Source organism: Salvelinus sp. IW2-2015, linkage group LG16 (assembly GCF_002910315.2).
Source record: "Salvelinus sp. IW2-2015 linkage group LG16, ASM291031v2, whole genome shotgun sequence".
In the NCBI taxonomy this organism is placed as follows: domain Eukaryota; kingdom Metazoa; phylum Chordata; class Actinopteri; order Salmoniformes; family Salmonidae; genus Salvelinus; species Salvelinus sp. IW2-2015.
In genome coordinates this window covers 8,179,124-8,201,485 of record NC_036856.1, presented here as the reverse complement: position 1 = coordinate 8,201,485, position 22,362 = coordinate 8,179,124, and the positions used below count along the sequence as shown (strand labels likewise).

The window sequence follows — 22,362 nt, the reverse complement described above, 5'->3', positions numbered from 1 at the left end:
CTCCCACTACTTTAGCCATCTTCCTTTCACCTACTCAAAGGTGTGTGTATCCGTGTGTGTGTCACTGAAAGGCAGAGGCTACTCAGGCTAGCACATCTCCTGTAATTGTTGTACTCTCCTGAAATAAGAGTCCTTCAGTACAGACTGATAGTTCACGGATGACCACGAGCAGCAAAGATGGACTGCTTTTATGAAGGAGCTGGGAGTGATGCCTCGTACCAGAACCAGCTTTTTTCTGTCTACTATTATCTCATTCATTGCCACTCCCTTCACACTTCAGTTATATTATACTAATATCAAAGATTCAACTATGGTGCTGTTAAAGCTCCTTACCTAATAAATAGTCCTTTAGATACCGTTCTGTAGCGTCTGGTGTTACTGGATACATCTTTCACTGGGTGTCGTCATTGAAGTCTTGCCCATACGTTGTTTGTTTCTAACAATGAGATTTGTACTGTAGGTCCTTAATGTCTTTAAGGGGTGTACACTATCCAATTTGTGTGCCCGACAAGATGATGGTTTCTATGTGTGTAGTAGAAGAAACTATTGTGTATGTTGGCAAAAGTTGTTACTGCTGTTAACAGCTGTTACGTTTGTTACTCCACCTCACAATATGTAAGTCCAAATCATCTTTCTTTCTTTCTCTCTCACAGCAGGATGAACCTCGGAGTGGGCACTCAGGGCACCATCTCCCCTCTCAAGTCCTCCAAAGTCCCATCATCCTCTGCTTCGGCCAGCGCCAAGAGAATCGGCAGCAGCTCCTCCTCCTCGGCGTCCAACCTCAAGAGGTGAGCCTGCACCCTCCCCCCTACGCACCCCTCCCCGGAAACTTCTTACCCTTTACTCCTCTTTTTAAAAATCTAAACACTTCTTTCTTTCTTCCCTTTTCATCCTGCGTAGCCTCCCATCCCTCCATTTATCCACTTACCCTTTCTCTTGCCTCCTGTAGATTGGTTTATTCTATAACCTTTCTCTCTTCCCCCTCTTTCTTGCTCTTTCCTGTTCTGTCATATCTTTCTTGGCTGTCTCAGTCCCCTGGTTGTGTTTCTGCCTGTCTGTGACTACCCAATGCCCTGAGAACCAGTGGAAGGATACACAAGGCAGAAATGTGTGTGTGTGTGGGGCTCACTAGACCGATTCACATAGAGGGTTGATGTGCTGCAGGCAGTGCGCTTTCCCAACAGACCGAATCTAAATCCCCCGCATTTTGCTGTGCAAGAGACCGGCACAGATACACACAACTGAGAAAATATGCATCATCAACCTCTCCCCCTTGAGCAGTACCGGATCTACTTTGCTCTGTGGAGGATTTGTGAATGTTTCTTTTTCTATTCTACTGCGTGATATAACTGTGAATGTGTAGGTAGGTAGCCATGGCAATGAGACTTCCAGATCCCCCCCCCCCCCCCCCCCCCCCCCCCCCGGTGAATCTGGCAAAAATGGCCTGCAGTGCCCCACTAACATGGGGTAGTCAGTCTCCTGTATCAGACTGCACATTGACAATATAGATTGTCTATGTCTGACTCAATCCCCTATTCCACTGTTAGCTGATTGTATAAACCGGTTGTGTGTTAATCAGTCTCCTATCAGAGCCAATGTACCCAAAGGCAGCTGCCCTCTCCTTAGCCTGTGAAAGCAAAGGCAGTGGCTATCCCCTTGTCATTGTGTTTGTTTGGGGTGTGTCCCTGTGTATTTACATGTTCCCACTCCTGCTACCTTTCCCTCCATATATTTGTCCACCCCCCCACACATCTCAGCTCCTCCATCAACTCCAGGCTAGCCAGCTCCCTAGGCAACCTGTATGCAGCCAACGGCGGTGAGGACAATAAGAAGCCGCCTTTCGCTCCCACTTCATCACCACACTCCTCTCCCCCCTCGTCCATTGTCACCATCACTCCATCGGGCCGGACGGCTCCTGGTCCCCGCTACGTGGCTAACGGCACGCGTGGCACCATTTACCATCACCACGAGGCCAACAACAATCAGTATAATTCCTCCCCCGCCGGGATCTTCAGCCACGGTGGCCTCGCGGGGGCCCCACACAACGCTGCAGGCAGGTTGGGGCCCAGGCCTGAGGAGTATGGCCCCTACAGATCCCAAAAAGGGGGCTACTCCGGCCTGAGCGGATCCTCTGGCCGCTACCTCAGTCGCTCAATCCCCGTAAGTGTGTGTGCTCACCACCTGAAAAAACAAAACTCCAACAGTAGCATCTTTTTGGTATTTCCACTGTGACCCTTTTTTGACCTCTTGTGTTTCCCCTATGCACTTCTCCGTCAAACACAAGTTTCCTTCCTTTTTGTGTGGATGTTGTCTTATGATCGTAGCCAGTCGTCCTCTTCCTGCTGCTGCTGTAGCTTCTCCACTGTCTGTGTGTCTAACTCTCTGGCGGCTCCACTAAACTCTATTCCTTGTCTGTTGGCTTCATGGTGCTGAATAAGGACCTACAATGGCCTAGTTCCACTCTAAATGCCTACTTCATACATACCAACTACGGCTATTAGGCCATTTCACACCAGCCATGAACAATGAAGTTTCTCTTACATTGTGTATTGGTGTGGAGACATTTTGCTAATTCACTCTGTTCTTTCCTAACCTGTTAAATGGATACTTGGTGATTTTGGCAATGAGGCCCTTTATCTACTTCCCCAGAACTTGTGGATAAAAATTGTATGTCTCTGCCCACAGTTGATGGAAGTTGCTAAATAACGCTAGTGCAATTGCTAACTAGCTTTAGCACAAGCTAGTTTGCATTGGCTTGCAAAACAACCTCTAACTTCCTTCATACTGGACACAGACATAAGAATGGTGTACATGAGTTCATCAGACTCTGGTGAAGTAGATACCACATCGCAAACTATCCCTTTATCTTATTCACCTCTATTGAGTGGATCCTAGCATCACATACCAATTAAAAATAATAAAGCTCTGCAACAGAAAAAACACTAAACTGGAAATGCGCTTTAACTACTAACCAGGTTGATTCTGTGTAAACAAAGGGCCTTTGTGCACTGGCCTCATTGGCTGTGGCAACAGTCATGTGATTCCTCCTGGTTGGGTGATTGGCTGGTTCCTCCTGGTTGGGTGATTGGCTGGATGTCAATGTAGTTGGGTGATTGGCTGGATGTCAATGAGGTTCCTTCAGGTTTCTGGCTTTAACATAAGGAAATGTAATAACTGAGACATCAAACAACACTTTTTAAACTTGACACTAACTTCTAACACGTGCTGCTGTTCGGTAGACTCAAGGGGAGTGCAATTACGCTGTGGATCTGTGTGACTGCAAGCTTAGTGTGGCCAAATGTTTTTTCTCTCAACAGCCCACATGTGTCCCCCCTCGAAAGCGTTCCACAGGGATGCTGGCCCATGTTGACTCCAATGCTTCCCGCAGTTGTCAAGTTGGCTGGATGTCCTTTGGGTGGTGGACCATTCTTGATACACACGGGAAACTGTTGAGTGTGAAAAACACAGCAGCGTTGCAGTTCTTGACACAAGCTGGTGTGCCTGGCAGCTGCTACCATACCCCATTCAAAGGCACTTAAATCTTCCTTCTTGCCCATTCACCCTCTGAATGGCACACACGATCCATGTCTCAATTGGTTAAGGGCTTGTGAGTAAGCATTTCACAGTATGGTCTACAGCTGTTGTATTCGGCACATGTGACAAATAAAATTTGATTTGTCTCCAGGCTTAAAAATCCTTCTTTAACCAGTCTCCTCCCCTTCATCTACGCTGATTGAAGTGGATTTTAATGGTTGACATCAATAAGGGATAATAGCTTTCACCTGGTCAGTCTGTCATGGAAAGAGACGGTGTTCCTAATGTTTTGTACACCGTGCAAATTCTAAACTATGTTGTTATCCACTTGTAGAAGCTATTATTGGAGTAAAGGGCATTCATCCATCCCTCAGAAGATAGCATCTCCCTCGGTTTTGTCTTATCCCAACCCAGAGGGAAATCCTAACCTCCCTTCCAAAAAGTAGTTGTTAGTTGTGGCCCAGTGCCAGACTCAGTCATATTGTAGAGCTCACTCATTTCCTGAGAGGTGAGCCCAGTAATCCTCCTCCTTCCTTTACCATGAACTCATGGAGGCCTTTTATAGGCCCTGACCACGAGGGCCTGACATCTGAGGCTAGTTCCCGGAACTTCCCACACTTGCGCCAGCAACGCCAGTGCCAGAATTCTCACCCACTGCTTCTCAGCCAACCTAGATTGTTGCACCGTTATCATTCATTTAACATTTTAGGATTGACTGGCTCAACCTGCTAATCTTGCACAGATATCAAGTTAATTCATGTTCAATCCCCATCACCTTGCCTATACCTACTAAATAAGTAAAGGATAGATGAATTAATGAATAACATCTTCCAATATACTCCCCTCACCCTTCCTAGGTGATGGAAACACACATACCATACTAGCAGCCACCAGCCCACAAACGGTGTGAAAAGAAGGTAACAAGTGATGTGACAGACAGTGCTTATGACAGTGGTGGAAAAAGTACCCAATTTGTCATGCTTGAGTAAAAGTGAAGATGCCTTAATAGAAAATGACTCAAATAAAACTGAGTCACCCAGTAAAATACTACTTGAGTAAAAGTCAGTATTTGGGTTTTAAATATACTTAAGTACAGTGTATTCAGACCTCTTGACTTTTCCCAAATGGTACGTTACAGCGTTATTTTAAAATGTATTACATTTTTTTTAAATCATCAATCTACACACAATACCCCATAATGACAAAGCGAAAACAGTTTTTGTTTTCATTTTTGCAAATGTATTAAAAATAAAAAACATACCTTATGTAAATAATTATTCAGACCCTTTGCTAAGAGACTTGAAATTGAGCTTGTACATTTTATTGCCATTGATCATCGTTGAGATGTTTCTACACCTTGATTGGAGTCCACCTGTGGTAAATTCAATTAATTTGACATGATTTGTACAGCTGTCTATATAAGGTCCCACAGTTGACAGTGCATGTCAGAGCAGAAACCAAGCCATGAGGTCAAAGGAATTGTCCGTAGAGCTCTGAGACAGGATTGTGTCGAGGCACAGATCTGGGGAAGGGTACCAAAAAATGTCTGCAGCATTGAAGGTCCTCAAGAACACAGTGGCCTCCATCATTCTTAAATGGAAGAAGTTTGGAACCACCAAGACTCTTCCTAGAGCTGGCCGCCCGGTCAAACTGAGCAATCGGGGGAGAAGGGCCTTGGTCAGAGAGGTGACCAAGAACCCAATGGTCACTCTAACAGAATTCCAGAGTTCCTCTGTGGAGATGGGAGAACCTTGCAGAAGGACAACCATCTCTGCAGCACTACACCGATCAGGCCTTAATGGTAGAGTGGGCAGACGGACGCCACTCCTCAGTAAAAGGCACATGACAGCTCGCTTGGAGTTTGTCGAAAACAACCTAAAGGACTCTGACCATGAGAAACAAGATTCTGCTGTGGGGATGTTTTTCAGCGGTAGTGACTGGGAGACAAGTCAGGATCGAGGGAAAGCTGAACGGAGAAAAGTACAGAGAGATCCTTGATGAAGACCTGCTCCAGAGAACTCAGGACCTCTGACTGGGGTGAAGGGTCACCTTCCAGCAGGACAATGATCCTAAGCACACAGCCAAGACAACGCAGGAGTGGCTTCGGGACAAGTCTCTGAATGTCCTTGAGTGGCCCAGCCAAGGCTTGGACTTGAGCCCGATCGAACATCTCTGGAGGGAGCTGAAAATAGCTTTGCAGCGATGCTACCCATCCAACCTGACAGAGCTTGAGAGGATTTGCATAGAAGGATGGGAGATACTCTCCAAATACAGGTGTGCCAAGCTTGTAGCGTCATACCCAAGAAAACTCGAGGCTGTAGTCACTGCCAAAGGTGCTTCAACAAAGTACTTAGTAAAGTGTCTGAACACTTATGTAAACTGTATTTCAGTTTCTTTATTTACATTTTCAAAATGTATTAACCTGTTTTTGCTTTGTCATTATAGGGTTGTAATGTAACAAAAATGTCAAGGGGTCTGAATACTTTCCGAATGCACTATATCCGAAGGAAAATATACTTGAGTATCAAAAGTAAAGTAAATTATTTGTATGTTTTTTTTATTTTTATGTACAGAGAGACAGGGTCACACTCCAACACTCAGACATCATAATTTACAAAGAAGCATGTATGTTTAGTGAGTCCACCAGATCAGAGGCAGTAGGGATGACCAGGGATGTTCTCTTGATAAGTGTGTGAATTGGACCATTTTCCTGTCCTGTTAAGCATTCAAAATGTAACCAATACTTTTGGGTGTCAGGGAAAATGTATGTAAAAACTACACTATTTTCTTTAGGAATGAAGTGAAGTAAGAGTTCTCAAAAATATAAATGAGTAAAGTACAGATACCCCAAAAACGACTTAAGAAGTATTTTTACATCGCTGCAGAAGGGGTGGTTGAGAATGGAGAATATTGTATTAATGTCTCCTTGTTTTGCCAGTCAGTGGAGTTGTTCCTTTATCAGAATTCATATACCCTATCAGAATCCCATGTCCTTCTCTCCCTTCTTGCACAATTCATCTCACCCCCATCTGTTTGCCAGTCCTGCTAATTCCTGCTCTCTACCTTGCAGCTTCCTACTCTTGCCCACACCCTGTCTGTCTTGTCCACCATAAATATATTAATTAGTCCAGGAAAATGCATTTGGCATTTAAATGATTGTCTATTTTAATGGCTTTTCTATACCTGTGTAACCTGTTAGGAATATAATATTTCACACAGGCTTGTTAGATAAGAACCTTCACCCTTCATGTTTTTTTTGTCGTCAACACTTGAACAATTAGATGCAGCGATTTGCTTTTCTATTTGCATCAGAGCCAGAGTCTGTGTTATAATCCATTGTGATTCACTGTCATGTTTTGTCTCTGTCTCCCCTCTCCGTCTCTTGCAGTCCCTTCAATCTGAATATGTTCAATACTAAAGCGGTGGTTCTGCGTTGACCAAGACCGGACAGACACCTTGACACTGAACCTCTGACCTGGATGGGATGGAGTCTCCCACCCCCTTTTTTTCTCTCTCAATATCTCCCCCACTCTCTCCCACATACTGAAAGGAAAATTAATAAACCTTGGCATCTGAATGGGTGTGGTCTTTGGAGACAGGCACATCGACAGCCACAAACTCCCAAGGGCTCATGGAACTTTGAGTTTTGGGCTTCTTCTGTCAGCCTCAGACGGCCTCGATCCACCCTAACTGCAGTCACTGTTTGGATAATGCTTACAAAGGGCGATTTGTTTACCCAGCTTTTTTTTCTTTTTTTCTGGCGAGCTATGATTAGGCTTGGCCAGGCTGTGACTGTGAGTGCTCTTTCTTTAAAGCTGAGATCTGGCCATATAGACTTTCCTGCATCACATATCTCTGTTTTATTTTATATGTTTATGTGCTAATACTGTGTACACATGACTTGTACTGGGGGGGGGGGGATTATTATTAAAAAAAATAGATGAGAAAAGATTTTATACATGAAATATGACAATTTAGAAATGTTTATTTAGAAGTGGGTTAAAGAACATGGTTATGACAATTCTATTTTTGTCTCTGAGTGTAACTACTTCACTAACAATATATCTAGATCAAAATATGTGAGATTAAAGGAGAGGCGGCGTACGGTATTTTGCGAGCCGTGTTCCTTATCAACAAAGTATTTACAGGACCAGGCTCAGGGTAAAGTGCTCTACTATTTACGATTGTGTTTTGTGCGTGCGCGAGGGTGTACGTCCGCGTGTAGTAGCATGTACGTACCCATAGACTATGAGAATATGTACGTATGTGAGCGAGTGTTTTGCGCGTGTGCATGAAAGAGATTGAGTGGTGACCGTGTGTGTAGGGGGTTGTCTAGAGATCATGTGTGCAGTCCTCTGGTGATGGGCTCTAGAGAAGAGATGTGAATGGAAGATAATTGCATATAGGGAAGAAATGAATGCTGTCTCTTCACTATTCTAAAAGTAATTTTTTGTTTGTTTTTGATTAAGTCAATTCAATCTACTGGGGGGTTTTGGTACCCCCTTGTTCTCCTCTGTCGCAAGCCTACAGGAGATTTGCATATCAATGGGACAACTATAGGATAAATACTAAAGTCATACCTGCAACCAGCGTTGTGTAGGCCTTGTGACTGTATGTTTAGCATGACGAACCAAACGGCTGATTCCAACCGTGGTCATTACTAGAGGACATTTGAGTTGTGGTGGTGGTGGACTGACACCACCCACAACACAAGCCTCAGTCCCTACAGTATACTGTTCATGCCAGGCAGCTCAGAAACCCTCTCCACAGACACAGGATCCCACTGCAATCATGCTCTTTTAATGGGAACATTTTTTATTTTAATGAGCAGATTTTCAGTGTTATTCAACCCACATTGACTCGCTGTAGATTACGAAACTTGATTTTGTGGCAGCCTATTTTAAACACACACACACACACACACACCCTACTGTAGAACCAATTATGTTAGTTGTTTTATAATTAAGGCGCAGTGGAAGTTCATCGCTATTACTGAAATATTTCCATGTTGTGTGGCGTGTTTGTGTTGAATGTAAAAACAAGTCAGAAACTGTTTTTCCTGGCTTGTGTGTATTATAATTAGTCCAGCCTGTAGATGGAGAGAACTTTTCAGCTTTGCAGGTAGAGGTTCCTTAAAAAAAAAAAATGAAAAGCACAACTGTCCCCCAAAAAAATGCTCTCTTTAGAATGTCATGCTGGATGTCATTGGGTGCACAATGCAGCGGTCATTATCAAAGCTGGTTTTCTACCAATGAGTACGGCCTACTATGGCCCAACTAAGTACATTTTCTGTTGGACCTTGTAACAATGGATCCATATATTTGGATGCTTCTTTTTTATTTTATGTAGTTGAATATTGAAGTTGATTTGGGGAAGAAGAAAAAAATGGGTACAGAAGCGTCTGTTTATCACTGATTTTATCATTTTTGTTATTATTCTAGACCTCTGTACATTCCTGGCAGTGAAATTATTTTGTTTCAAAATGGGAGAATCTTAATGCAGGTATTCTACCTCCATGAAATGTAAAATTTTAATAGCAGAAAAGTTCTTACTTGCATATATTTTTTCAAGCAGTATGTAAAGAAAATGTTATAACTGTAGATCAGTATTTTTCATACAGTAAGCATACTAAAATGCAAATGTGTCTACTGTATGTACACAGAGCAAAAATATAAACGCAACATTTTAAAAGATTTTACTGAGGTAATTTAAGGAAATCAGTCAATTGAAATATTGCATTAGGCCCTAATCTATGGATTTCATGTGACTGGGGATACAGATATGATCTGTTGGCCACAGATACTGTACTTAAAAAAATAGGTAGTGCCGTGGACCAGAAAAAACAAGTCAGTATCTGGTGTGATCACCATTTGCCTCATGCAGCACGACACATCTCCTTCGCATGGAGTTGATCAGGCTGTTGATTGTGGCCTGTGGAATGTTGTTCCACTCCTCTTCAATGGCTTGGCTGTGCGAAGTTGCTGGATATTGGCAGGAACTGGAACACGCTGTCATACATGTCGATCCAGAGCATCCCAAACATGCTCAATGGGTGACATGTCTGGTGAGTATGCAGGCCATGGAAGAACTGGGACATTTTCAGCTTCCGGGAATTGTGTACAGATCCTTGCGACATGGGGCCGTGCATTATCATGCTGAAATATAAGGTGATGGCGGCGAATGAATGGCATAACAATGGGCCTCAGTATCTCGTCACAGTATGTCTGGTCATTCAAATTGCCATCGATAAAATGTAATTGTGTTCATTGTCCATAGCTTATGCCTGCCCATACCATAACCGCACCGCCATCATGTGGCACTCTGCTCAAAATGTTGACATCAGCAAACCGCTCACCCACACAATTCCATACACGCTGTCTGCCATCTACCCGGTACAGTTGAAACTGCGATTCAGCCATGAAGAGCACACTTCTGCAGCGTGCCAGTGGCTATCGAAGGTCACCATTTGCCAACTGAAGTCGGTTACGACGCTGTTCTGCAGTCGGGTCAAGACGACAAGCACGCAGATGAGCTTCACTAAGACAGTTTGTGCCAAAATTCTTAGGTTGTGCAAACCCACAGTTTCATCAGACGATCCCGCAGGTGAAGAAGCCGTATGTGGAGGTCCTGGGATGGCATGGTTACACATAGTCTGCGGTTGTGAGGCCGGTTGGATATACGGCCATATTCTCTAAAATGAGGTTGGAGGTGGCTTATGGTAGAGAAAATGAACATTCAATTCCCTAACTCTGGTGGATATTCCTGCAGTCAACATGCCAATTGGCATGTGTTATGTGACACAACTGCATATTTAAAGTGTCCACAGCACAAGGTGCACCTGTGTAATGACCATGCTGTTTCATCAGCTTCTTGATATGCCCCACCTGTCAGGTGGATGGATTTTGGCAAAGGAGAATTGCTCACTAAGAGGGATGTAAACAAATGTGTGCATAAAACTTCAGCAAAATACGTTTTTGTGTGTATAGCACATTACTGGAATCTTTTTGTTTCAGCTCATGAAAATGGGACCAATACTTAACATATTGCGTTGTATATTTTTTGTTTTGTGTATATATTTTACATTTACAGTTAATGCAGGTTTCTAAAGGTAGTAACAAAATAAAAACAAATTTTAAAGATTATTGCCTCTGTAAATGATTTATTCTACTTGCTCTTATTTTCTCTTCAGAACTTGCCATCTTGACCGATAGGAATACATTTGTATTTTAAGGAAGGAAGGAACACTAGCTCTGACTGATTCTGGTTGTCTTGGTTTCACAGCTGTATAGCCTTTCAGCTGTCAAACTGTTGAATAATTTGTTTGAAAACGCTAACCGAACATAGCATCTTTTTTTAAAATAGCGCACTTATTTCAAATGACTACCTAGGCACATCAACTCAGAGCCTTCTATTGCAATAAAGGGCTCTGCATCATCTTTTCTTAGGCAGGGGAGTTCACCTGAATTTCTTATCTTGAAAGGGATTGGAAACAGCCAGAGACAATTGTTATCTTCGATGACCAAATACAAAAGTGTAAAATATTACACGAAGAAACTAACTTTTTGGAAGCATTGTGTCTAGTCTAACTATATTTGCCATATGTGTACATATGGTGATTTTAATTTGATTACTAAATAAATCAAGAGTCCGTTTCTTATGGTTCATGAAGACAAATTTCAAGATAAGGAAGCATTGCATTTTTTTAGGTGAACGTTCCCTTTATACATCAGTGACAGAGTTTAAAAAGAAATAGTTTTTATTGTTTCTGCCTGTCCTTTTACCAGTTAGTACTCCTGTGTGTGTCTGTGAGCACAGTCTATAAAGGGACAAGTCAGTAATGAATTCTGCATGTGTTTGAATTGCTAATGACATTTAGTTTTTCACAGCTTCATAGCTTGGTGCCAAACAGCCCTGGTTTGATTACATAACAAAAAAAACGGTGAAATTGACTTTTCTTGTTCTTTCATGTTTTCTCAACTTTTTCTCCCTTAATAAAGTGGTTGTTTTGTTTATTGTTTTTGTAGAGAACTATAGTGAGAGTTTAGATAATTTCCTGGGTGTGATTTGGACAGTTTCTTTGTCTCATTACAGCATGTTTAGAGATTCTTCCTGTGTACGTGAAACTGCCTTGTAAATGAATCAAATCAAATTGTATTTGTCACAAACACCGAATACAGCAGGTGTAGACCTAACAGTGAAATGCTTACTTACAAGCCCTTAACTAACAATGCAGTTAAGGGAGAAAAAAAGTGTTAAAGTATTTACAAAAATAAACTGAAGTAACATTTATTATATATATTTTTTAATTGAAAAATAATGATGTTGCAACAATAAAATAACACTAGCGAGGCTATATACAGGTGGTGCCTGTATCAAGTACACATAATAGGACTGTTTTTTTTTTTTTTTTTTAGAGAACATAATTTGCTCTAAATCAGCCATTGGAGATTGTGTAAGGTGTAACCTATAATGTACACTACAGTATGATTTATTTGTGTGTTTTTATACAAAGTTTTGTGTAAAGTCCTGTGTGAGCTACTGTATGGTTCGAACCCCTTTGTAGAATCATTTCAAACGGATCCAAATGCATGGGGCTCTTTCCATTTCAGTTTGTTCCAATCCAGGCCATGTTGATTCTCTTTCATATAAATGTCTTGTAGCTATTGAAATGCTGCAGTCATGGTGGATAATAAGAGGAATGCCATTGACTGGTATGGGTTTTGGCTTTGTATACACCCTTCAATGATCTATCAAAACGGTGGTGTTCACATTTCTTGCCTGTTATAGGCTGCGTTTCAATCTGGCAAATGGTGCATTTCAAATTTTTCGCTTTCATAAGTGCATTAGATTTGCACAGCAGTTAGTCCAGTATGGAGGGAGAGTTAGGTATTCGGGTCTGTCTGATTTTTGTGCACTGGATGAATTCTCAACCAGGTTTGCCATCAACTGAACAGGTTATGCCCATTTCTAAATCAAGTGTTAACTCCCCTCAGCCTCCTTCCAGGACATCCTGCTGTATCAAATCAAACACTCTTCAAAACGCTTTTTGGAAATGGCCAATCTGCAATTGATTGAATACCAGCCTTGGTGTTGGTGGAAAGACATTTGACTAATATTGTAGGCCTATAATAAAAAGGGATTACAGAAAACTGTCAATCTCCGTATTATTATATTTAAGAATATATTATTTTTCAACAAATGGATGTTTTGGCTAGATATTCAAAAGGCTTCTCTGACTCCCATCACATTAAATGTCAGGCAGCCAGCCATTCTCTTCAGATGCATTGGTTCTGTGACTCTTAACTCCTATATAATCACATATTATGGATTTTCCTTATTCAAGTTTAGTAGGATAGCCTATGCTATATTCCTTTAGTGTATGATATAGGCCTATTTGCATTTCCATCATAATTATTGGAAATAACACATGGAAATCATTCAATATTTATTAACACCACACATGCAGTAGGCTAGATGTTTGGGGTAGGTGTTATCATGAACCTGCTCTCTGCTCCAGTCTTCTCATACGTCTTTGTTGATCTAGTGTCTGCAGCATCACCACAGGCGCTCAATGCAACTGACTGCTGCCTCAATATGGAAACTAATTTCCAATGAGGGAGAACAGACTAACATCAACAATATTGCAAAATGACTCCTTACTGTTTTTTCGTATGAAAAATATTTGATTCTTCCAACATGCAAAACGACTCGGCGCAACTGGCAGACTGCGATGTGGGACACAATGCCAAAATCAGTCTTGCGGCACTCTATTCTCTCATGTGCCTGTTTGGGACCATTTTAAACCTTTTGGTTGTTTACCTGGTCGTGACATTTAAGAAACTTCGGACGGCTAGCAATGCGTTTATTGTGAACGGCTGTATAGCCGACCTGTTGGTGTGCGCATTTTGGATGCCGCACGAGGCGGTGGGAATTTATTCTGGAAGCCCTTTCCCCGCTGGGTACCAAGCCTTCAAAGATGCGCTCTTATTCCTCGGCATCACTGTCTCTCTTCTCTCCCATTCCCTGGTCGCCGTCAACCGATACGTGTTGATTACCAAATCACCAGTGACCTATCTGTCCATATACCAAAAAAGACGCACAGAATGGATGATAAGCGCATCGTGGCTTTCGGCGCTGGGATTTATTTTACCCTGGATCACATCTTTACGGTACCCACAGGAAGGATGCTCATATCTCCCGGCTTCCGCAGCATCACTGCTCAAAGGAGGGAAGCCCATTTTCTCTGACCCATTTGCAGCTGGTACCCTGGCGTTGACTATTATTGGTCAGACAATGGTTGTTCTGTATTGCTATTTAAAAATCTTTCGAAGGGTGCAGATCAGTGTGAAGAGGGTCAGCATATTACATTTTCCTATCGTGAATAACCTTCCATATTCGTTCCCCAGAAAGGACAAACGTTTGGGGTTCTACGTGTTGGCAGTGTGTTTCATATTCATACTCACTACACAGCCTCTTTTCTGGGTGTTATCAATAGCACTTTTTACCACAGTGCCATTGGCACTAAGGACTTGTTCATGGATGTTTTTCTGCACTCTCTTTGTTACAAACCCATTTCTCTACACGTGGAAGAACGAGGAGTTTAGAAAATCTTTCAGATCCGTGCTCAAGGGAGAATTTTGGAGAGGGTCTACAGTTGGGGTTGAGCCCATCACAATTAATACAATATCTCACCTTCTGCCGAGACAAAACAGTAGAAGGGCATTTTTGGCTGAGATAAATTGAACAGCATCTGAACTGCAATGACATTGGTCCCTGTAAGGATACATCCCTACAGTGTTTTAGAAAGCTTACCTGGCAACTCAATTGAAAATTACGCTATTGGTTGCTCAGCATTGTAAAATGTTAGTGATGCTGTTAAGGTATTATTATTATTAATAGTATTATTATTATTATTATGTAGTGCCATTATGCAATAAATTGTAGGTCAACCAGAAGAACACTCAGCAAATTAATAAATAGTTTGTAAAACAGTGTGTATCAAATTCGTTTTTGTTTATATTCATGTATTTTTCTATATACATTTTTATGGACCATGGTTGTAATAAGCCTTTATGCAAATTGTACATCCGCTTATGTGTTCATTTTAATAAAGCTGAAAATTAAAGTGCAAAAACGTTTTGTCACATTTGGCTATTACACTTGACTAGGTGCAGTGTCCTTGTGTGTCCAGATGCACCTGAGGTCACCATCAGTGCTTTCTCATCTGGGAGCAGCAGGGATGGCCACCCCCCTTTTACCATTGAGTGGGAGAGAAAAGGGAATCACTTGTCCCAGAATTTTCACCGACACAAAAATGGAACTTTCACGGGCTGTCTTCAATAGTTTTACCAGTGTGTGGCCAAGAATGTGTTGTCCGAGTCAAGGAAGAGATGACACTGGAGGTACAACGTAACTGTACAACTACTTACTACTTTAATCAGTGCAAACATCCAGGGGTGCAACATCGCTAAGCTTATGCATGCCTCATCTGATGATGGTATTGGAAATAATATTCCTAACGGTCGTTGTTTACGACAGTGCATCTTTTGATGAATCATTTTACAATTTGCATTTTAAAGTGACAGCATGTTGACAGATATATGCTTCCATATCACTTCTGTTGTTCTTCACAGCCTGTTTGTGCTCTTTGTAGACAGATCAGCGAACACGAGTATCCAGGCCTACCCGTTGCAGACCATTTCCTACAGGTTCAGCTGAACCTGACCTGCTTGTCGGACATGCACCCCAAAGCCAAGCAGTACACGTCTGCACCAGGATCCCAGATATGATACTACCCAAAGAGGCCATGATTACAAACAGCCATTCAATCATTGAGAACTTCCAAAAGCACCACAAAGGCATCTGAGTGTAGAGTGAGTCACCACGGTGGGAATACAGAGGGAGCATTTTTTAATGCCTCTGTACAAGGTACGAAGTAGCCACCAGTATATTGTCATACTGTATTTGCTGCCTTGTAATAATTTCCTCAATCAATACATTGATATAAATTCATTTAAGCACAGCATATTATACAAATGTATAAGTATTATGATAGCAAATGTTATCAAGGAAATAAGTGGTCAAAGAGTACTGATTTATGAATTGTTAGTCAATTGTAAAAAGGAAACAGGTTTTAACCTGGAAGACTAACAAGTCAGAGTGTAATGCTGTTAATCTTGCCAGTTCTACATCTTTAAACAGTTTAGTAATACAGGCTTGTGCATGTTTTGCACCACATTCCCTGAAATGCCATGTTATCAAACTGTGGTGTCCCTCTTTTGTCCCTGCAGCGTAGCCCGAGTCTAAGGTATCCACTCAGTTGGCAGCTACAATGACTGGCTGTCTGGTCAGCGGAATCACTGGAGGGTCCGTGGCAAAATTCATGCTGGCTAAATGGCTCAACTGATGTTCCCTTAAATCACCTCATTGTGTGGGATTTATTCTTGAGCCATTCAGTCTCATCCATAGTGCCTACAGTCAAATCAAACTTTGTCACATGCGCCGAATATATGTGTAGACCTTAACGTAAAATGCTTACTTACAAGCTCTTAACCAACAGTGCAGTTCAAGAAAGAGTTAAGAAAATATTTACCAAATAAACTGAAGTAAAAAGTAACACAGCAAAAATAACGAGGCTATATACAGGGGGTACCGGTACCGAGTCAATGTGCGGGGGTACAGGTTAGTCAAGGTAATTTGTACATGTAGGTAGAGGTAAAGTGACTACACGTAAATGTAAATAATCCGGTGGCCATTTTGGTTAATTGTTCAGCTGTTTTATGGCTTGGGGGTAGAAGCCAAAAAACTGCTGAACAATTAACCAAAATGGCCACCGGATTATTTACATTTACAATTCATACAGCGAAGAAGCATAAAGGCCCAATGCAGCCGTTTTTTATATCCATATCAAATAATTTCTGAGTAATAATTTTAAGTACCTTACTGAAATAGATTTCCATTCAAATTAGCAAAAATATATTTTTTGCAAAAAAATCAAGCAAAAATTTTGCTAAGACTGTCTGGGAGTGGTCTGAATTGGGAGCGGGAAACTGAAAACTATCTGTTATTGGTTGAGAGGTTTGGAACTCTTTTTGTTTTTGGTCTATTAACCAATTTACCGCATGGTGATGTTACCACGGAAAGCCCAAACTCCTGCCCATGCAAACCTGATGATTAGAATCTCCTTTGTAGATTGTACACTGAGTGTACAAAACATTAGGAACACCTTCCTAATATCGAATTCCACCCCTTTTTGCCCACAGAGCAGACTCAATTCATTGTGGCATGGACTCTACAAGGTGTTAAAAGCGTTCCACAGGGATGCTGTCCCTTGTTTACTCCAATGCTTCCCACAGGTGTGTCAAGTTGGCTGGATGTCCTTTGGGTGGTAGGCAATTCTTGATACACATGGGAAACTGTTGAGCGTGGAAAACCCCAGCAGCGTTTCAGTTCTTGACAGACTCAAACCAGTGCGCCTGGAACATACTACCATACCCCCATAAATCTTTTGTCTTGCCTTTTCACCCTCTGAATGGCACACACAAATAATCCATGTCTCAATTGTCTCCAGGCTTTTAAATCATTCTTTACCTGTCTCCCCCCTTCATCTACACTGATTTGAAGTAGATTTAACAAGTGACGTCAATAAGGGATCATAGCTTTCACCTGGTCAGTCTGTCACAGAAAGAGCAGTGTAAATTCTAGACTGTTGTTATACACTTGTACAAGATATTGTTGGAGTAAAGAGCATCCATCCATCCATCCCTCAGAAGAACGCATCTCCCTTGGACTCTGCCGTAACCCAACCAAGAGGGAAATCCAAACTTGTTTTGTATACTCAATGTCTTTTCAAACAGCAACTATCAGGAACAGTGGAGGCTCCTGAGAGGAGGAAGGGGAGGACCATCCTCAGTGAATTTCATAAAAATTGTGAAACTTTAAAAATGTTCCTTTTTAGATAAAACTATACTAAATATGTTCACATGTCAACAAATAATTGATTAAAACACAATTAAGGTCTATAGTAACCTCAGCAGCACTCTGTAGGTTAGCACCATGGTGTAGCTGGAGGACAGCTAGCTTCTGTCCTCCTCTGGGTACATTGACTTCAGTACAAAATCTAAGAGGCTCATGGTTCTCACTCCCTTCCGTAGACTTAAACAGTAATTATGACAACTTCCAGAGGACGTCCTCCAACCTATCAGAGCTCTTGCAGCATGAACTGACATATTGTCCACCCAATCAAAGGATCAGAGAATGAATCTAGTACTGAAAGCATAAACTACAGATAGCTAGCACTGCAGTGCAAACAATGTGGTGAGTTGTTGACTCAAAGAGAGAGAAAAAGAAAACCGTTTTGAACATTATTTTCTTCCAAAATTAATAAAAGAGAGTGAGACCGAGAGCTAGCTATATATGTATTTTTAATAAAATAAAAATAAATGTACCCCCTTTTTCTCCCCAATTTCGTGGTATCCAATTGTTAGTAGTTACTGTCTTGTCTCATCGCTACAACTCCCGTACGGACTCGGGAGAGGCAAAGGTCGAGAGCCATGCGTCCTCCGAAACACAACCCAACCAAGCCGCAATGCTTTTTAACACAGCGCACATCCAACCCGGAAGCCAGCCGCACCAATGTGTCGGAGGAAACACCGTACACCTAGCGACCTGGTCAGCGTGCACTGCGCCCGGCCCGCCACAGGAGTCGCTAGTGCGCGATGAGACAAGGATATCCCTGCCGGCCAAACCTTCCCTAACCCGGACAACGCTAGGCCAATTGTGTGCCGCCCCATGGGCCTCCCGGTCGCGACCGGCTGCGACAGAGCCTGGGCTCAAACCCAGAGTCTCTGGTGGCACAGCTAGCACTGCGATGCAGTGCCTTAGACCATTAGGCCATTTATTGTCACTGGGGCCCAACGGTATAACTGCTAAACTAATTTCTGACTGTACACTATACTGCATGATTGTAGCAGGTTTACTAACACGTTAGTTCTAGTAGTTCTAGTTGACTATGATGTGACAACGATGTTGGCTGTGTGTAGCTGTTAGTGGTCATGATAGGAAGGTTTGGCTAGGAAAGTTTTTTTTGGCTGACGAGTTGTGCATCGAAGTCCACAAGCGAAGGGAAAACCTGAGAGGAGGAAAGCGTATAGATAGTTGCGAGAAGGAATTATATATAAAACAAGCAGTGATCATGCTGTTTTTGTGGCTGCTATGAAAGTGAACTGTTGCGTGTGATCAGGTGTGTTTTCATTCCGACGATTCTGTTGGAAAACGTTTCTTAAATGGAAGCAAACAATGAAACGAGGATAAACATACCTGCATTTGTCAAATATAAACTCTTGTTTGCAACTGTTGGACTAATGATTACACCCTAGATCAGCTAGATGCAGGCAAGAGTGTGCAAGGAGGTGTTGAATGTAACACGGCCACCTTGATTACTCAAAATTCTCTCAACATTTGCACCTACGTTGTAAACTTTCATTCATTGGCAAGGTTGTAGCAACCTCATGATGGGTACAGGGAACATTTTAGTATCATGTTGTAGCCTAAACCTATAGATGTTACATTGAGCTGGGGGAATGGAATATGAATGACAGTCATCCAATATGCTGTAATAGAAATATGGCCATGCTCATTAAAAAATATATAATCCTCTCTCATCTTAAAAGGCACCGATCGCCACCGATCAGGAAATAACTCTGATCAAAGGTTGGCATACTTTTACAGCGTTCGATTCATCAGCTTGGGAAAACTTAATTTTGCCTGCAATGGGCAGCTATGCTTGTAATAAGCAATGTATATAGGCTAATACTGAAAGTACATACGTCTAATCCTAGTTATTGTACTACACACACTACATGGCCAAAAGTATGTGACCACCTGTTTGTCGAACATCTCATTCCAAAATCATGGGCATTAATATGAAGTTGGTCCCCCCTTTGCTGCTATAACAGTCTCCACTCTTCTGGGAAGGCTTTCCACTAGATGTTGGAACATTGCTGCAGGGACTTGCTTCTGTTCAGCCACGAGCATTAGTGAGGTCGGGCACTGATGTTTGGCGATTAGGCCTGGCTCGCAGTTGGCGTTCCAATTCATCCCAAAGGGGTTCAATCGGGTTGAGTTCAGAGCTCTGTGCAGGCTAGTCAAAGTCTTCCACACCGATCTCGAAAAACTATTTCTGTATGGACCTCGCTTTGTGCACGGGGGCATTGTCATGCTGAAACAGGAAATGGCCTTTCTCAAACTGTTGCCACAAAGTTGGAAGCACAGAATTGTCTAGAATGTCATTGTATGCTGTAGTGCAGTCCCATTCCGTGAGCTTGTGTGGCCTACCACTTCGCGACTGAGCTGTTGTTGCTCCTAGATGTTTCCACTTCACAATAACAGCACTTAGGAGTTGAACGGGCTGACTTGTTGGAAAGGTGGCATCCTGTGACGGTGCCACGTTGAAAGACACTGAGCTCTTCTGTACGGGCCATTCTACTGCCAATCTTTATCTTTGGAGATTGCCTGGCTGTGTGCTCGATTTTATACACCTGTCAGCAACGGGTGTGGCTGAAATAGCCGAATCCACTAATTTGAAGGGGTGTCCAAATACACTTGGCCGTGTAGTGTATATGGTTACCAATCACTGTGGGTGGAAGAGTGAGCCAGGAAGCAATTTGTTTGTTTAGTTGTTCGAAGAAACAATAGATATTGCAATGGTCTGCATGACTAAGGACTGAAGTCATTTTCAGATGCCCAGCTTCATTAATTAAAGGAAATGTTTTTTTGGTCTTTATGGTATTTTCCATATTGATATTTGTATCTATTTTAATGATAACAAGCTGTTATGAATTCAATTAAATATTTTTCATTAAATGAATGAACTGACTAAATGTAATGGTTATTGCTGCTTGTTTTCAACAGAAGTAATTAAAACTCAGTCTACGACAACATGCGCATGGGTGTTACTTTAATGCTAGTTCATATCTTTTGCAAGTATGATAGGCGCCCATCCCCCCAACCCAAACATACACTTCTTATATTTGTATATGTTTCAAAGCAAGAATATTATAGGCACATGGGTGTATGAAGAGTAATCCAGATGCACAAACTTTGAAGGAACAGACTTTCTCAGAAGCAGGACATTCAAGGTGTCCTTTTCCTTTCAGTTGTTTCCTACCAAGTAGCAAGAGATCGAAGTGTCTTTTCTCCCAGCTAAAAACTGTATTTTTAGCTGCCAGTGTTTTGTTATTTGATATTTATACACAAAAATATAAACGCATCATGCAACAATTTCAAAGATTTTACTGAGTTACAGTTCATATAAGGAAATCAGACATCATTAAGCTTGAGGCCCTGGGTCTGAACCACACCCTGTGCAATTGGTACTTGGACTTCCTGACGGGCCGCCCTCAGGTGGTGAAGGTAGGAAACAACACCTCCACTTAGCTCATCCTCAACACTGGGGCCCCGCAAAGGTGCATGCTCAGCCCCCTCCTGTACTCCCTGGTCACCCATGACTGCGTGGCCAAGTATGCTTCCAACTCATTCATCAAGTTTGCAGACGACACAACAGTAGTAGGCTTGATTACCAACAACGACGAGAAAAACTACATGGAGGAGGTGAGGAATCTGGGAGTGCAGTGCCAGGAAAACAACCTCTCACTCAACGTCAACAAAACAAAGGAGATGATCGTGGACTTTAGGAAACAGCAGAGGGAGCACCCCCCTATCCACATTGACGGGACAGCAGTGGAGAAGGTGGAAAGTTTTAAGTTCCTCGGCTTACATATCGCTGACAAACTGAAATGGTCCACCCACACAGACACTGTGGTGAAGAAGGCGCAACAGTGCCTCTTCAATCTCAGGAGGCTGAAGAAATTTGGCTTGTCACCTAAAACCCTCAAACTTTTACAGATGCACAATTGAGACTGCAGCGCCCACAACCGCAGGGCTCTCCAGAGGGTGGTGCGGTCTGCACAACGCATCACTGGGGGCAAACTACCTGCCCTCCAGGACACCTACAGCACCTAATGTCACAGGAAGGCCAAAAGATCATTAAAGACAACAACCACCCGAGCCACTGCCTGTTCATCCCATTATCATCCAGAAGGCAAGGTCAATACAGGTGCATCAAATCTGGGACGGAGAGACAGAAGCTATTTTTCAATCTCAAGGCCATCAGACTGTTAAATAGCCATCACTAGCACAGAGAGGCTGGTGCCTACATACACAGACTTGAAATAATTTGCCACTTTAATAAATGGAAAACTAGTCACTTTAATAATGTTACTTTAATAATGTTTACATATCTTGCATTACTCATCTCATATGAATATACTGTATTCTATACTATTCTACTGTATCTTAGTCTATGCCACTCTGACATTGCTCGTCCATATTTATATATTCTTAATTCCATTTGTGTGTATTGGGTATATGTTGAGAAATTGTTAGATATTGCTGCACTGTCGGAACTAGAAGCACAAGCATTTCGCTACACCCACAATAACATCTGCTGGTTCTACTTCCGGCGCCGATAGAGATGGCAGCCTCGCTTCGCGTTCCTTGGAAAATATGCAGTATTTTGTTTTTTTACGTGTTATTTCTTACATCGGTACCCCGGGTAATCTTAGGTTTCATTACATACAGTCGGGAGGAACTACTGAATATACGATTAACGTCAACTCACCATCGTTCCTACCAGGAATATGACTTTCCCGAAACGGATCCAGTGTTTTGCCTTTCACACAATACAATGGATCTGATCCCAGCCGGCGACCCTGGGCGACGCCGAAAAAGGGGAAAACGTGGCGGTCTCGTGGTCAGGCTTCGGAGACG

The 22,362-nt window shown here is 42.3% G+C and overlaps 2 protein-coding genes across 4 annotated transcripts in view; both read left to right on the top strand.

Annotated features, from left to right (window-relative positions):
* Positions 1-10,674, top strand: part of LOC111975735 (dual specificity protein phosphatase CDC14AB) — a 53,041-nt gene extending 42,367 nt beyond the window's left edge. The window contains exons 14-16 of one of the 3 annotated variants that reach the window (XM_024004285.2): positions 654-788; positions 1,758-2,160; positions 6,923-10,674. In XM_024004285.2, the coding sequence (XP_023860053.1) occupies positions 654-788; positions 1,758-2,160; positions 6,923-6,952 (568 nt within the window). In that variant the 3' untranslated portion in view covers positions 6,953-10,674. The other 2 variants (XM_024004287.2, XM_070447494.1) reach the window with 2 other exon arrangements.
* A 2,211-nt stretch (positions 10,675-12,885) lies between these two features.
* On the top strand, positions 12,886-14,651 carry LOC111975261 (G protein-coupled receptor 88-like). Its single transcript, XM_024003453.2, has one exon. It carries the CDS (start codon positions 13,231-13,233, stop codon positions 14,275-14,277), a length of 1,047 nt encoding a protein of 348 aa, XP_023859221.1. The 5' UTR covers positions 12,886-13,230; the 3' UTR covers positions 14,278-14,651.
* Positions 14,652-22,362: the final 7,711 nt, after the last annotated feature.

What these genes read in the sequence shown, in the direction of transcription:
- LOC111975261 (XM_024003453.2), top strand. Translation starts at nt 13,231, where the DNA reads ATGCAAAACGACTCGGCGCAACTGGCAGACTGCGATGTGGGACACAAT.